At 40.9% G+C, this 16,066-nt stretch overlaps 2 protein-coding genes across 5 annotated transcripts; both read right to left on the bottom strand.

The window, feature by feature from the left end:
• Positions 1 to 891: 891 nt before the first annotated feature.
• On the bottom strand, positions 892 to 8,551 carry fam167ab (family with sequence similarity 167 member Ab). Of its 4 annotated transcripts, none has more exons than XM_086263983.1 (3): positions 8,355 to 8,551; positions 5,747 to 6,276; positions 892 to 3,399 (listed from the first exon to the last, which is right to left on the bottom strand). In XM_086263983.1, the coding sequence occupies exons 2-3, from the start codon at positions 6,089 to 6,091 to the stop codon at positions 3,136 to 3,138; spliced, it is 609 nt and encodes a 202-aa protein (XP_086120109.1). In that variant the 5' UTR covers positions 6,092 to 6,276; positions 8,355 to 8,551; the 3' UTR covers positions 892 to 3,135. The 4 variants fall into 4 exon arrangements, with proteins under 4 accessions (XP_086120109.1, XP_086120108.1, XP_086120110.1 ...); XM_086263982.1 differs by having other exon boundaries at positions 8,389 to 8,551; XM_086263984.1 differs by lacking the exon at positions 8,355 to 8,551 and adding an exon at positions 6,371 to 6,622.
• Positions 8,552 to 9,872: 1,321 nt separating this feature from the next.
• lca5 (lebercilin LCA5) lies at positions 9,873 to 15,649 on the bottom strand. The gene is made up of 9 exons (XM_086263980.1): positions 15,270 to 15,649; positions 13,593 to 13,998; positions 13,143 to 13,384; positions 12,664 to 12,969; positions 12,211 to 12,348; positions 11,978 to 12,074; positions 11,519 to 11,655; positions 11,252 to 11,426; positions 9,873 to 11,142 (listed from the first exon to the last, which is right to left on the bottom strand). The coding sequence occupies exons 2-9, from the start codon at positions 13,978 to 13,980 to the stop codon at positions 10,238 to 10,240; spliced, it is 2,388 nt and encodes a 795-aa protein (XP_086120106.1). The 5' UTR covers positions 13,981 to 13,998; positions 15,270 to 15,649; the 3' UTR covers positions 9,873 to 10,237.
• Between the last annotated feature and the right edge of the window lie 417 nt (positions 15,650 to 16,066).

Raw genomic sequence — 16,066 nt, 5'->3', positions numbered from 1 at the left:
GTTTTTTAAAAATATCTGGCTCCAACTGCATTGATTTGTTTCCAGTATTTTACTTTAAAAACATAAAAAATCATGGTAACTACACCTTGATGGCCTGGAACGTTTTAGAAAATGCATGTAATGGCCCCACTGGCAGCCTTTCATGTAGAACGAGTTGTGGCTTTCATCTGCAATAATCCCAAATAAAGCTGGAGCTCATGCATGAAAATCCAGTCTCAGCATAATCATTCACGACTCAGGCCGCTTCAACCGCTTCATAAGGAGAGAGACACGGGGACCAGGAAACGGCGTAAATCAACTCTAGCATGCAAAGCTGACCGTTGTCTTCACATGCACTGTTAGGTGGCAGTTTCACTCGCTTGAAAGAAACAGAAATACATTTTCTGACAGTGATAGATGAGAAAGCGGATGCTATTCTCAAAGCAACCTGTTAGCACAAGCAGACGAATCAGCAGCCTGCCCCTTTTGGAAAGAAATTTTTACACCTCGTGAATGAACTAAATCAATCCAACATGTTAGATGAAGTAATGAGGTGAGAAGGCCTAATTTTCTCCACTTTCTCCCAACTGTTTTTTTAAGTATTTATTTTTTAATTAAGGCTTGATATGAGTAGGGTTGTATCAGAACAAAGAGTTCTGATATTGTCTTGAGTCAAGAACCAAACCCCTCCAACACACTTACCACTGGTGTTTAAATAAGAGCATTAGTGATGTAAACACCATCCTACCTCCATCTGGTTCACTGTGTTTGGGAGACAGGCTTTATAGGGAAAATATAAGATGCTACTGGTAATGATTTTCCTTTAAAGGCAGCAAATTAGACAGTGAGAAAGTAATTTAGTGCATTTAGTGCATCCATCTCTTGATGGACTACTTCTTTCCTTTACATCTTTTGAGAACACTGTTAAATGGGGCAAAGGCTAAGTATTAAGATAATCTAAGCTATAGTAGACACTGTGGTCTTTTTTATTATTTCAGAGGGTGTTACAGGAGGTAATCTGTTCTGCTAATACCACTGCTGAAAACAAATAAAATCCAAGGCATGTGGGAAAGCTTTAAATCTCTGATATTGCATTTGTTATATATCAAAACCATGAGACAAGCTCTTTTTCATTGTGCATTCATTTCCCTTGGACTAAACATGACTAAACAAATTCCATGCACTTATACAGTAATATGTAAAAGTCTTTGACCAACCCACATCTGTAACCTGGCTAGATGGATAGATGGAAATACAGTATAGTAGGAAAGAGCAGAGTTTGTACAATTCTAATGAGCATGAAAATCAATATTTGGTGTGACTCTTAGTCTTCAACACAGACTGAACTCTCTTATGCAAACATTTCTTTTAAGGAGTCTTCAGGAATAGTTCTCCAGGCATCTTGAATGACATTCAAAACTCCTCTTTGGTTGTTGGCTGCTATTTGTTCCATTCTTTCTAAAAATGATCCCACACTGCTTCAATAATGTTGGACTCCGGGTTCTGGGGAGGCCAATCCATGAAGGAGAGTAATCCATTGTGTGTTTTTCTATCCAGGTATGCTTTTACTGTATCTGCAGTGTTTTTTGGGATCATCATGCTCACAAATGAAGCTGCTGCCAATCAAACGCTTTCCAGAGGGTAATGCATAGTAGATCAAAATCTGGTGGTGCATTCAGAATTCCAGCAGTTTTAACAAGACCTCCAGCATCACTACCTGAAATGCAGCCCAAGACCTGCCTGTAGACACTCACTGTTGTACCTCTATCCTGACCTCCTCCATACATATTGATAACAACTGCTCAAACCAACTGAACCGAAAATTTTAATTTTGGATTAATCATTCCAGAAGACCTGTTTGGCACACAACGGCCTTTTCTTCATGTTTCCCTTCCTTAAGAGTAGCTTCTTGACAGCCACCCTTCCACTGAGACTATTTCTGATGGACAGTAGATGCAAAGGCCTAAGGGCCAGATTCATCTCTTAGGTTTTGCGTCAGATCTTTGCTAGATTTGTTTTCCTATTTCTTAAAGACATGACTTTCAGAGACTGTTCATCAGCTGCTGATAATTTTTAGACCTAAGACTTCTTTTGTCCTTCACTTGTCCAGTGTCCTAATTTTTTAAGAACACACTCCACACAATGCAGAGACACGCCAAGTTTTAGCTCTTTGGGAATCACCTTGTGGGCAAGGTACAAGGAGTTGGACAAAAAACACGTGAAAAAATCCAATGTCTAAAGAAAAACATCTGCACAGTACTGTACTATAGATGCAAACCCGAAGTCAGTGTCTTGTAAAGAAAAGGTTGCCTTCAATTATAGTCAATTATAACTGTGATTCCAGCATAAAAAAGGGGTCATAGCAAGACGCACATAATCATGTCAATGGGCGCTCACAGTGATCTACATGAGTTATAATTTAGTGTTCATCCGCGAAAACAAAGCATGTTTTTGTTTCAGACTGACAAGGGCAACTCACATGATTACTATTAGAGCAAAAGGCAAAGCTCCAGAGACTAAGCTCAGAAAGGAGTGTAATTTGACAATCATTACACCGAATAAACCATTATATCCATGATATTCTACAAACACAAATGAGCATACAGCGCTCAGTCTCTATAATATTAAGGCATCACTTTGAAAACAACAACAACAAAACTTACAAGGTAGAAACAAATCTACTAACTGTGATTGTCACTGAAAATGTCCTAAAGAGGTCTGAATGTGGTGAAAATATATATATAAACATTTAATCTGTGCGTGATAAAGTATGGCAGAAAGTAGATGGTAATACTTAAGGTAATCAGTACTAATATGGTTTAAAAAACAACAGAAGCATGCCTAACACTGCTTTTGCACTGATTCAAAAACTGCATGTACTCTGTTTCAAGTCGTGGAAGGCTAAAAGTATGAAATCTGCTCCAGGGCTGAGTTTAGTGGCAAAAACACCACACTTACTAAAACTCTTCCTAATCTCTTAAATCTCTCTCTTTGATTTCAGTGAGCATAAAAATGGGTGTGATGTGGTTTTATCTCTGAAAACAGAAAAGATCTGATCATTATCTAATCACTGCGGCTGGCCGGCTGCACTCAAGAGAAGTAAGTATATAAAGGGTCTTTTGTATTCAGGATTTTTTTCTTCTTCCGTCGTTACCACTAGCAGAGCGAGAATCGGCGAGAGTTAATGTTCATCTTGGTGACTCCGATCAGTCTCAGCGGGGCAGAGAGGCCGAGGCCCGGGGTGACCGGGCATTCACACAACAGGTCCGACAGCTCATCCCGTTCCTCGAGGCCAAAGGTGGCGTCGTTGAGCATTCGGCGATGCAGATGGCACGTCTGTTCAATCTTCAGCTTGTTGATGTCACTCCGAAGCCGCATGAGCTGCCTCGCCAGCTGCTGGTCCTGCAAGCGCATATCTGTCTGCAAAAGAGAAGAGAAAGGTGTCGGGATGGAAGATGAATTTGTTCATTTTATACGAAGCCGAATGGACGCGTCAAAGTGTCATTTTCTAAAAGATTGAAAGCTAAAACTAATCTATTCTAAGCTTAATTATTCTTTTCATTTATGGAGGACTCAATCACACCAACATACTGTGTATAGTCCACCTGTGGAGCTTGACCAGAGGTGCTTCTGTGAGGTCCTTTTTTGTCAAAAGAAGACTCACGGTGGGATACCGTGGTGCTCTTCTTTGTTTGTGTCCAAACATCTACACAAAGATGACAATCATCTTTATTGTTTGTAGCCACGTACTGTGAGTCTGCCTTTTATCAGTGCTTCTTTGTGCGCACAGTCCAAGCATATGAGCTATGGCTGAATGTGCAGAGTAATTGAGCAGAGTAAAAATGATTACAGTTGCAGAAATTGCTCGCAACAAATGCCAGATTCTGCTGCCTGGGGTCACAATCAGTCTCACTCACCAATAAGAATGAATGGGATTCTTCTGCCTGGTGATTAAACATCGCGTGCACTGTTAAACTCTAATTAGCTAAGAAGCGTGAACTTTTCTACTTGAACTTTGAGTGTGGAACAATGCCTCCTAAATTACACAACCAAAAGAAAAATATAAGGAAAAATAAATAAATTGCAGTCATAATCATACAATTGAATTAATCCAAGTATAGTATAAGACTCTATTCTAACTGTACTGTACTAATTACAGGACAACAGAAAGCAACAGAAAGCAGTAGGTACAAGGGAACAAGAACTATTCCCCCTTTATATGTAATCACGAGGACAAAGGGGAAGCATGCTGTATTTTCTGTTTTGTATAGGAATGAAAGTTCTGCACATCTTGGGACTGCTATGCTGATCAAACATGGTCACAAAGGGAGAATAATTACTACAATTCACACTACACTAATTTGTGGAACAAAATATTACTAGAACAAAAATGGCCTGTAAATGGTCTGTATTTGTATAGCGCTTTACTAGTCCCTAAGGACCCCAAAGCGCTTTACACATTCAGTCATCTACCCATTCACACACACTGGTGATGGCAAGCTACATTGTAGCCACAGCCACCCTGGGGCGCACTGACAGAGGCGCAAGGCTGCCGAACACTGGCGCCACCGGGCCCTCTGACCACCACCAGTAGGCAACAGGTGAAGTGTCTTGCCCAAGGACACAACGACCGAGCCTGTCCAAGCCGGGGCTTGAACCGGCAACCTTCCAATTACAAGGCAAACTCCCAACTCTTTGAATTAAATCAAGCAATAAGGGTGTGATTGAAGTGCAAGCTTTCATTCAATGGCTTTAACAAAAAATAAATAAATTTCAAATTAAAATTAATTTGACAATTAAATGCCCAGCATCTTCATGGTCAGGTGATTTTGACTGCCGAAGCAGACACAATATCTGAAGTTGATTCAGTGTGTTCTGTTTGTATTTTATAGCTTTTGATTGCAACATGACGTCTGAAGAAATGTCAGGCCAAGTCAGGGCTGCGTGATGGCAGAATTATTTCCATGGTAGAGGTCTATAATCAAGACACAACTTCATAAATGGAAATACAGATGCAACAAGAAGGTCAGATTAGACTTTGCTCATGGCGTAAAGCAGACTACAGCAGAATATAGATGGAGGCATTGCTATGGTATGGTTCATGGGCATGGTCCATACATGCCCATATTGCTAATGTGTCTACTGATAGAAGGAGCAGAATGCATCGTGAAGTGTACAGGGCTACACTCTCTGCTCAGATTCAGCCAAATGCTTCAGAACTGATCAGACAGCACTTCACAGTGCAACCAGATAATGACCCAAGGCAAACTGCTGAAGCAACCATTAGTTTCTCAAGAGAAAGAAATGAGATTGTTCAATGGCCAAGTCAACCAACTGATCTCAACTTAATAGAGCATGCTTTTCATGTTACTGAAGACAAACCTGAATGCAGAAAGACCCACAAATAAGCAGCGACTGAAGGTGGGTTCAGAATGGGGCTGACAGAGCACCTCATTGAGAGGAAACAAAGTGTGTGGTGATGTCCATGGGTTCTAGATTTCAGGCAATTACTGACTGCGAAGGATTTTCAACTAAGCAGCCTGAACTTATCAAAAGACCCATGTGTTCCTCTTTTGAACACGTGTAGCCAATATTAAATCCCTCATTATGGCCATGTTCCCTGTTTCCTTAATTCCTTTTATGAAGTGTTAGTACAAAAACATGCTGCAAGCTGATTACACTGTAACCCAAAACATTTCTGAAAATCTATGAGAAATTAGAACAAAATAAAGATTAGATGGTGGTGATAATTTAGACAGTGCCTCACCAGTTCTCTTCTGAGCCAGGTTAGAGCTTCATCAATGTTTTCAAATCCCTTAAGTTCACCTGATGGCAACTTGGGCTGACTCACATCTGGGTCCACTGAAGTCTCCTTGTGTCTAACTACTTTCCCTTTAGTCCCATTTTCTGAGTCTCTGAAGCGATCTGCCTCAAGCCGGGCTTGCCACTCCAGGTAGGAGGGTCTCCTGGTCTCCAGTCTTAGTTTCTCTGTTAAGGCCTTCAAAGTCATCAGATGGTCATCTGTAGGCAAATCTACACCTTCCCCACAGTCTGCCTCGTCCTGGACATTTGTCCTGTTAACCACGATCTGTGGAGCTGAGTGCGAATTCATTTTTAACCTGTTAAATACAAAAACAAAACAAAAAAAAGCTATCTGGCCTCTTTCGTCGCTATAAGGCTATCAGGCTTCCATTCTGTCTGTCCAGCATTCACTTTTCTGCCCTTTATATTCTTCAGGAGACCCAGTCTTCAGTCTTTAGTGGAATCAGATGCTTCAAATGCAGAATATCTGTAGATCTGTAGAAGAAAAAAGACACAGGTTATGAAACATTTGCTGAGAATAACAAAGGACAAACCTAATGTGCCAACATAGAGAAAAAAATGAGATTACACTCTAGAAAGACCTTCATTGTATTTCTATAAACTGATCTGGATGAAGCATGTGGCCTCTCTAATATCAGAAATTAGGGGACAGCACACAGAGGGGGATAAAACACCTCCTGGATTTTCATTTAACAGAAACAAACTGTTTCCATAGCAACAACAGAGGTGCTATAAATGAATCAGCAATTTCCGACCTCCTGTCCACGAGGCTTATTGCCTCAATAAACCCAAAGCCACAATGAATGTGAATGTGCTTTTTTAAAAAATAAAATAAATAAAATAAAAACCTTCTCAGGACCTGTTGAGTTGGAATGCAAGACCAGTTACAACTGGTAAAAGGGGCAGCAATAGCAAAAGCACTCTTACTGCTCAGTGTCTTCCTACTGAGTCCATAAGATCTCAATAAGTGGTTGGGGTGTGCTGTTATTCTATAATAGCAGCAGTGAAGTCCCTGCCCCTGGATCTAATGATACAGCTGGCTTGGCTGCTTTGCAATGGAAAATAGACTGTGATGAGTAGCTGACTTTTTAGTAGCCTGGGAATGGATGCTGTCTTCGTTATCTGCATGAATCAGTGCATTGCTGAAGTCCGCACTGTGTAGAGAGAGCATTAAAGCTGGAGGCAGGCATTTTTAACTTTGTAAGGACCGTTCGTGTACAGTGAGGAACTGGTTAGATTGTGAATAGGGACTGCTTATCCAGAACACTTAGAAAGGATGTGGAAAAGTGTGTCTGTATCACATAATGAGCTGTGATCACAATTATAAAGAAATAGAGAGGTTTTTGTTGTTGTTTTTTTTAAAACCCCTCTTTACTGGCTGGTCTGGTGAAGTCAGTCACTTTTTTGAATAGGCCAGCAGGAACTCTGCCTCTCTAGGAAGCCAAGTTTTACATCCTGAATATCAAATTCACCCAGGGCATATAAAAACACTGTCAAATGTTAGATGTCAGGGAGGGGGTGGCAGTGGGGGAAGTCCAGCTGTCCCTATCCAAATGTCCTAAGTGAATCAGCACACATCACCCATACATTCCTCTGGTTTAAACTCCAGTTGCCACACTAATAAAATATATTTTGTGGTGTTGGGACTTCTGTGAGATGCCAAAACCTGGTCTGGCTGAGCAGCTTAGGAAGTCTGGCTCTCCTATCTGGAACATGAGGTCATGTCTACGTAAGAAACACAACCACAGAGTAACTAAATGAAGCTTTAGCGTATAGTCCTCCAATCTATAATAGAACCTGACCCTGAGTAATTTGCAGGGATTTCAATTTCATCTTTGATACTGAGCATAACCGAAAGAAATTATCTCCAGGTTTGTGTTAGTAGTGTAAACACTGCTGCAGCGTATTGATTTTTTCCCCCGTGTTGTGGCAACAGAAGCCCAATAAAGCAGTCTGTAGTTCAAAGTGAACCAATCTTTGCATTTGTAACCCTAAAGTAGACATCGAAGCTCTACAGTTCTGACTGTATTCAGAAAAGAAGCGATTAACTTGATCATAACGCACAATGGAAGTGACAAAGACACTCTTGAGAGTTACAACATTTGAAATATATAGATCCATATAACAGTAATAGTAATAATAAAGGTAAAACAGTACTTGTTATTATATAACTTGAAGTCGTATCTGAAATGGAGAGAACCATTATGATTTTAAGTGCCATTTAGTTCTGACAGTGAAAGCGGGCATGTAATAAAAAAGTGTTTTTTAAATTAATTATTATTTTTTATTTATGAGAAAATAACATACTGATAGTTCTCACAGCATAAAAGAAACAATTGTGATTACTATTGCGCTCACTGGGGAACAAACACCATCTGTAAAGATAACATTTTTCCTTCTAAATCCCCTGGAACATCTTGCACGATGATTTATTTTGCATGTGATTCATTTCAGCCTATTCCTGCTTTTCTGGCAGCGTGCTGCAAGGTGATACCCTGAGGGGGGGATCACCTGAAAACTCGGCTACGCACGTAGACTACGACTTCGTTTACCTTTCAGGAACCTCCCAGCAGCGGTCCAACTTACCACGCTGAATCCTGGCAGCCACATCGGCGCAGACCATCACCGCCAGTCTCTCGCTCCCTGATAAGATCCCCTCTATGGCTCTGCGGTGCACTTATTTTTGAGCAGGGAGCTACCGGAGGAGGGGCGGGAAGGTTGCGTCAGGTTGTGGTTGCTTGGAGACGTCCAAGGAATCCGACTTCCCGCTAGATGAATATTACTGCAAGTGCGCCACAGTCTGATGACCAGGAGACAGCGTCACTATTGTACAAACCTTTAATTCATTCAGCAATTTTAAACATTAGACGAAATGTAACTGGTTACATGTTTCATATTAAATAAGCTTCACAGAATAAATACAAAGAGTTTCACAAGTAAATAATAGGTATCAACTTTAGACTGAGGGCAGAGACAGCTTTGTGTCACATTTAAAAAGTGCTTTCTGAATGAAGCTCGAGTGTAATAACAAATGATTATTAAAATAAGAGCATTTTGTGTCTTCATTTCATTTCAATAAAGCCATCAGATTGCTTACTACAGGGCTGATTGCCTTTTTGAAAGTAAAGCGCTCCCATCACAAGACATTTAGTGCAGAAAGGAAAAGAGAGAAGGATCTGGCAACATTAGGCTGATGTTACATTTTCTGGTGCAGGGCATGGACTAAGCTGGTATTGGTGGGTTTAATACAGATCATTATTTACACAATCTTGTAGATTAGTGAACATAATGTAAAAAACAAAAAAACAACCAATTAAACAAAAATGGTAATGAGAACTGCTGTGGCTCTAGGGTTAGATGGAGGCTGGTGATTTGCTGTGGCAACCCCTAAATGGGTTGGGCGAAAGGAAGACCTGGGACTTACATGTGCTTAGAGTGCTGGTAAGATTACATATAAAATTGAAAACTCGTTTATCATACAGTAACAGTCAGATGTTGTACAGGCGATCTACACATGGTGTGATTGTCTTGTCATTTAGGGGTACATTTTTATGTCAAAATATCTGCAAAAGAATTAAAGGAGTGGGAAACATATTTTGGCACCACTGGAGAACACATCCCTTATGGCCTTCAAGTGGATTTTAATTCAAGTGATCTGAAAGGGAGAGACTCCTGCATCTCCACAAGGTATTGTTTAAAAATAAATTCAGTTGATGACTGAAAAAACTGGCCAATGACAGATCTAGTGGTTTATTTAAAACGAAATCAAATCTGTGTAGAAAGTGATGATTCAATGCCTTGAGCAGAGGACATTCACCTGATACAGTAGAGTTTAAATCCAGTGTGAAGCCATCTGGTAGGAGGCGTTTTGAACAGAGAAGGGGGAACTGTAGGAAGGGTGCTATTATGTACCATGCATTGTAATTTCTTCCTCCCTACTGCAGCCCTTTCAGATTATGGGAAAATCTATGATTACAAACTATCTGACAAAGACAAAAAATATCCCAAACTATACAAAACCCAGCAAAGCACTAAAATATCTAAATGGAGTAAGAGCTTCAGTCATAGTCTGTCAGAAAAGCTACTCTTTAATTTTCACAGGTGCTACAAATAAAAATCACTGTTATGAGAGTTAAGCTGGTTTTAAAGGAACGTCTAAGAAAAACAATGTAACAAACGTACAAATTGCACATTAACCCATTGATCCTTTTTCTTAACTGCTTGTCCACCTTAGGGGTGTTTTGAGTGACTGATCCAACTGGACAGAGGCAGTTAAAAAGGACTGATGGATGAAACAAATCAGTTTCTGCAAGTTTCGTCTTATTTTGATGTTCTCATATTTTTAATGCTGGGTTGTTCTTATATTTCATAAATAACCTCTCAGATTTGATGGTTTGCCATCAAAGACCCAGACTACTTTCAATCTAAATTAATTTCATAATGTGAGTTCCTCAATCTCGTCTTCGAAGGAGGTGATGGCACGGATGGCAGGTCTGCTATCTGCAACATGGAGGGTGCTAAAGGAGGCTGCTGGAGCAGTGAGAGATCCTGAGTTGAAGTTGAGCAGTCCATCCCTTCTTGAACGCACTCCATTGGTTGTTGGAGGACTATTAAGAAGCTCCAGTTTATTGGAGGTATTCGCACCATCACCAACAGCTGTGGCTTGGGGACCAAACAGCTGGTGCATTAGACTTAACTTCCTGTCCTTTCCCTGAGCTTTTTCTGTCTCCCTCTCCTCTGCCGCACTGATATTAAACACCCCTATTGCTTCTAACGCAGATTCCTTGTCCTCTTTGGGTGGAGGTGGAGGGAAGCCAGAGGAACCACGGAAAGTTGAATGTACAAATGAAGGTGCGTAACCTCCAAATGCCAAGTCATCGCTGGAGATTTGAGACCGGAGCGCTCTCCTCCCTATCCCTGCTGTAACTGCTCCACCCTCTGTGCCTAGTCTCCTCCTTCCACCTTCTTTGCTCCCAGGACGCAAATCATCCGGCTCCTCTGAATTAGTTAGGCTGAAAATCGAAGAGTTATGGTTCCTTTGCTCAGGAGGGCGTGGAGAAGAATGTTCACCGAGACCCTTATTGGACTCAGAAGGACTCGAGGCAAACAAGGAATCCTGGGCCCCCTGTTTCTGACTGTCTATTTCCCGCATCTTTGCCAGCAGCTGCTCTTTTTTGCGCCGCGCTTCTTCTGATGCTTGCTGACAGGCCAGCGCCTCCTGATTCCATCTCTCCACCTCTCCCTGGACATGACCGTGCTTCTTGTAGTTATCATCCCCATTCTGGTTGAACAGGAAACTCGTCCACTTTTGGCCCTCTTCATCCTTTTCTTTCTCCGAGCCTGTTGGGATAGCGTTCCTCAGATTAAAGTACAAACAATGCTGCTTCGACAAGCTTTTTATAAGTGAAGTATATGCTCTACAACTACTCTTAACTAATCTTTGGCTTACCGTTTCTTAAAAACTTTGCCTTAACTTCAAGCGCTTTCTGTTCCTGATCAAGGTACTTTTTGGCCTCTTTCTCTTCCTTCGCCAACTCCTTCTCCTCATGTCTTTCTCTACTCTTTTGTTCCCAGTTTGGTCCCCTGTCTTCTGCCTCTGCTTGATTGACCGCTCTGTTAAGCTCCTGATAGCAGAAATTTGAAAAGTGATGAATGACAACAATTAGTGGTAAAAGATGTGGACAAAGTAAGTACAAGGAAAGAGTAGACATAACACCTTAAGTGATAAATATTCATCAGGTGGATGTTCCCTGTACTCGCTGGCATCTGTGATAGCAGGGGGAGGTGTGGGAAAATCCAGACTCAGCATCCTGCCTTCAGTCTGTATCGCCTTAGAGCTGCTCCTGCTGGGAACTATGTGTGGGAAAAGTATAAAATCACTTTTACTCAACATATTTCTGACCATCCCATTACACAAAGCACTATCATTACTTATAAGCAATCCTGATTGCTTTTTAGCCACCATGCATATTTATTAGTATGGATTCAGACACAGCCAATGAAGTTACAGCAAAAACATGTATCAAATATCAATGTGGGAAAAAAATTCAGGCTTTCCAAAGGATTCTATCCGACACAAAAAGTGAATTTTGTGACTCATGATACCATCTGGCATCCACTTTTTGATATAAAGTCAAATGAACTACACAATAAGCCTCAGCAAGTTAATTGTTACCTTTGTGCTTTGTGTCACTTTCAGTCTCTTTTTTTTGTGAGGGTTTCACCATGCGATTGGCATAAATATTCTTCGCATCGAGTTCTCTCTCCTTTTCCTGAACATTTTAAGAAGAAATAAAAAAAAACAACAACAAAAAATACTGTTTTACACAATGAGCAATCTGCTTTTGATGCACAGTCCTGCTTTCGATGGCAGCGGCTACTTTTTAAGGTTATTTTTTGTACATGTACCTTGAGTTTATTGTTCAGTCGTTCAAGTTCCTCCTGGAGAGCCCTGATCTCTTCCTGGGTACTAAGTGTCTTCTTCTTCTCTGCGACAAGCTGTCTCTGATAACTGCTATTTCTTAGCTCCATGCTACGCTCCACCTCCTTCAAACACAAACACTCATTGAAAGTTGCTGCATTGAAAGGGAACCCATGGTTTAGGATAAAAACAATAAATGAGAATTACAATTTTGAGTGTTCACTGACAAGAGATTGCACATAAATGTGCATCAGTTTGTTATATTGTAAACCAGAAACCCAACATTCAACATGTTCCAGGTTAATCATTCATGCTACAAAGCAGTATGTGGGGCTCTAGAAATCAGGGTTAATAAGACTTAATTTCAGGTCAATAAGTATTTAATCGGAATCCAAAAGATCCAGAAGAAGGTTAGATCTTTTATTCCACTGTCTATTTACCTTAAGCTTACGTTCAGCTTCTTGGGCCCGCAACTTCTCTTCCTCTAGCCTGCGGCTGAGCTCCTCTCTGGCTCCTAAATCCCGCTGCTCGACCAGCTTCTTCAGCCGTGAAATGGTAGCTTGACCCCTCTGAAACCGCTCCTCGGTGTCCCTCAGCTGGCGCTCAGCTTTCCGTTCCCGTTCTTGGGTGCGCCTGAGACGTTCACGCAGCACGTGGATCTCGTTGGAGTGCCGGGATAAGAGCTGGGAGATTTCGCTTTCTGTATCATCGTACCGCTGCAGGGCTTTCTCTTGACGCACCTGAAGCTGAAGCATGGCAAAGGTTGCATTGAGAGTGGTGAAGAAGGAGGAGAATTGTAATTGATTTTCCTGTAAAAAAGTCTGTTTCTTTTTTACTACAAACATGAATAAAAGCCATAAAATTATTTAAGAACACTCTTCCTTCAAAGCATTTAAACCAAATATTGAAACAGGCCTACCTGTCGAAGAATTCGATTTTCTTTCTGCAGTTCGTCCGTGCGCTGCTGCAGCTCAGAAAGAGCATTGCGCAATTCATTGATTTTTAGGAGGCGGGCCGAGAGCATCCGCTTGGTCACCAGGTCCAGGTCTTTAGGTGGTGTGGACTCCTTGCTGTGAGAACGCACCCCCCTTTGATACTGCTGGGTCAGGGGGTGACCACCTGGTCGCTGTGGGCGAGACATGCCCCGGCGCCCCAAACCACCTGCAAAGCAGAGAAAGACATATCATGTAAAATCTAAAAACATGATGACAAAAGCTCCTATGAAAAGATTTTTTCTAAGTCAATCAGGCAGTCAGAATGTGCCTTACACTGCCATTATCTAAACAGTCAATTTAATCGTCGAATGAATGAGATTTTAGCCTCATTCATCAGTTTAACTGTTTATCCACTTCGTTCCTTCTTCACATACCTGTCTTGTGGAGAGGGCTGCCAGAGATCCTCTTTGCCCGCACCCCTCTATGTGGGGTGGGTGAAGGAGTCCGGGACCGGGAGTACGGTGAGACAGAGCACTCTGAATGAGACTCGTTTTCATAATTCTCAGAATAAAATGACCCACCACTTTTGCTTCCCTCTCCTTCTGACATCCGATCCCGATCAGGATCTGAATGCCAAGTTCTGGTTATAGATCTGACATCACCTGAGTCAACTTTTGTATCCTCGCTGTGCATCTTGTCCCAGAAGTTCTGTTTGTGTTCCTGGACGGATGAAGCCCGAGAATCTTTCTTTGTACTACGGCAGGACTGGCGACTTAAATCCCGGTTGTCTTCATATGGGTGAGCTACTTTTTCAGATTCCATGTCGTCACTTAAGACATGCTGGATTTAAAAAACAAGAACAGAGAAACAAAACAGATTATGAAGTGTAGTGAATTTTGCTCTTTAAAATTTAGGTTGTTACCTTTGAACTGAGCTCTACATTTATAATGAGTAATGTTCAATCAAAAAGAATATTCTTAAAGCTAAAAGAAGCTAAGCTAACTGGTTTCGTTTAGGTTTTTAGTTTTATGTGTCTTGGTCACCAAGCAACAAGATGTGTGAGGCAGAATTTTCCATGAGACTGAATCCCGTATGATATGAGTGGTCTCTGCAGTAGAAAACTAAACGGTACATTGCCTCCATCTGCCCTGGTGACTTATTAACGACTGAATGTAGCACAGTGCACAAAGCTTATCAATTAAATAAATAAAAAAAGATAAAAGAAAAGAAAAAGTAGAATTAAAGTGATGTGAATAAGGGTATCCTTTATTCACACCTTTATTAAGATGATGTGATTTTACATATTCACATATATTGTATATATAATATTCTCTTAGAAAATAAAATCTTGCTAAAATGTTGGAAAAGGAATATATTTCTGTGAAGAAAGTCAATATCGAGTAAAATTTAGGGAATTCTCACTGCTATTAAAGTATACTTGCTGACAGGACATTAAGAATCGCCAGAAAACAGAAGCAAGTATCTGTGAGGGTCACTTTATATATCAAATTCTAGTCGACTTTGTCCTCATGTCTTCATCGCATCTTTTGCCTCAGGAGGAACCTGGAGGAAATAGCAGCCCATCATTGCCATTTCCTCTAGATTCCTGGTCAGTCTAATAAAATCGAGTCTCAATATTAAGTGAAGACAAAGGATGCCCTGGCTTACAGCAGCGGCACTGCCCTGCACTTTGTGGATCGAACTGACGGGATTAAAGTAAAGCGTGTGCTGTTCCAGGTACTCTGTTGTTGACAGATTGCCTGTCAATTAAAAACAACGAAATGTATCACCTGGACTTTATCACATAACTCACCGAACCCTCTGTTAGTTTATGTATCTTGCACATTTCAATTATGTGCAAGCAAAAGGCAAACGAAACTTTAAAAAGCTCTTCGACGACATAATATCAGTGTCACTGTAAAGCTAACGGTGCCGCTAGGTGAATAACAGCTAACAACAGCCACTTAATATTAGCATAGCAACACAAAATCACCACCATCATCAACAGGTGGAGTGTGCTGTAGCGTTCGGAATCTTTCAGCACTAAACTGCGCTAACTTACAAATGTATGTTAATGTTGCTCAGTTTCCGCCTGAATGTGCAACACTTACCCGTTTCTTGTTTTGATTGGATCGGCTACTGCAAGCTAAAGAGCTATTAGCAAGGTAGCTTGAACTTTAGCTAACTTAGCTGCCGTTAGATATAAAATAAAGACTATGGGTTGTACACCCGTTTTTGAAATAAACTGTCATGGCTGTCGCTTTATCAATAACAAGAGAAAAACAGCACGTCGTCGGCTAAAAGTAGTCCTTCTCTTTAGTGCCATAGAATTTCTAATAGCATTTTTTCCAGTCCACGCCTAGACGTTTGCTTCAGAGTAGCTGCTGACGCCGTACCATGGCAACCGCAGCTCTCACTGCAATACTACCCTACCACCAGAGTGGCGCTGTTGTACATGTTATGGATGGTCGTGATCATTAAAAATGACCGAAAAAGAACTATTAAGGATTTATCGCAGTTTTGTGTGTGTGTGTGTGTGTGTGTGTGTGTGTGTGTGTGTGTGTGTGTGTGTGTGTGTGTGTGTGTGTGCGCGCGCGCGCTGGGTTGGGGGGGGGTTATTGAACAAAAACTATATGTGTTTTTATATGAATATAAAAACTTTTTTATTTGCAGGTGCGTGCATACCAGACGACAAAAGCACAAAACACGCCTAATTTAATCAAGAATTCTCTCAATTAACACAATATTATTTGCATTTTGAGTATTTGGGCCTATAGCTGCATAAAAAATGGTTTTAAAATGGAAATGCTCATAAAATATACTTGATCCATAAAAGCAATGCCTTCACCAGAAAAGTCCTGACCATTATAAAATAATAAATTTCTTTTATGGTGGATCCACCTCAATA

This window comes from Aulonocara sp. 'chitande type north' Nkhata Bay, linkage group LG15 (assembly GCF_057382095.1).
Source record: "Aulonocara sp. 'chitande type north' Nkhata Bay isolate Kocher_YH1m ecotype deep benthic linkage group LG15, A_spYH_male_GT1.1, whole genome shotgun sequence".
Lineage (NCBI taxonomy): Eukaryota > Metazoa > Chordata > Actinopteri > Cichliformes > Cichlidae > Aulonocara > Aulonocara sp. 'chitande type north' Nkhata Bay.
Note: the sequence above shows the minus strand (reverse complement) of the source record. Positions and strands in the feature narration are given on the sequence as shown.

Excerpts from the sequence above, each read along its gene's own strand:
- fam167ab (XM_086263983.1), bottom strand. The coding sequence starts at position 6,091 with ATGAATTCGCACTCAGCTCCACAGATCGTGGTTAACAGGACAAATGTC. Across the intron at positions 3,400-5,746 it reads CCTGGCTCAGAAGAGAACTG|ACAGATATGCGCTTGCAGGA; the intron begins GTGAGGCACTGT and ends TCTCTTTTGCAG.
- lca5 (XM_086263980.1), bottom strand. The coding sequence starts at position 13,980 with ATGGAATCTGAAAAAGTAGCTCACCCATATGAAGACAACCGGGATTTA. Across the intron at positions 12,970-13,142 it reads AAAATCGAATTCTTCGACAG|CTTCAGGTGCGTCAAGAGAA; the intron begins GTAGGCCTGTTT and ends GCCATGCTTCAG. Across the intron at positions 11,143-11,251 it reads GGCAAAGTTTTTAAGAAACG|GCTCGGAGAAAGAAAAGGAT; the intron begins GTAAGCCAAAGA and ends CTATCCCAACAG.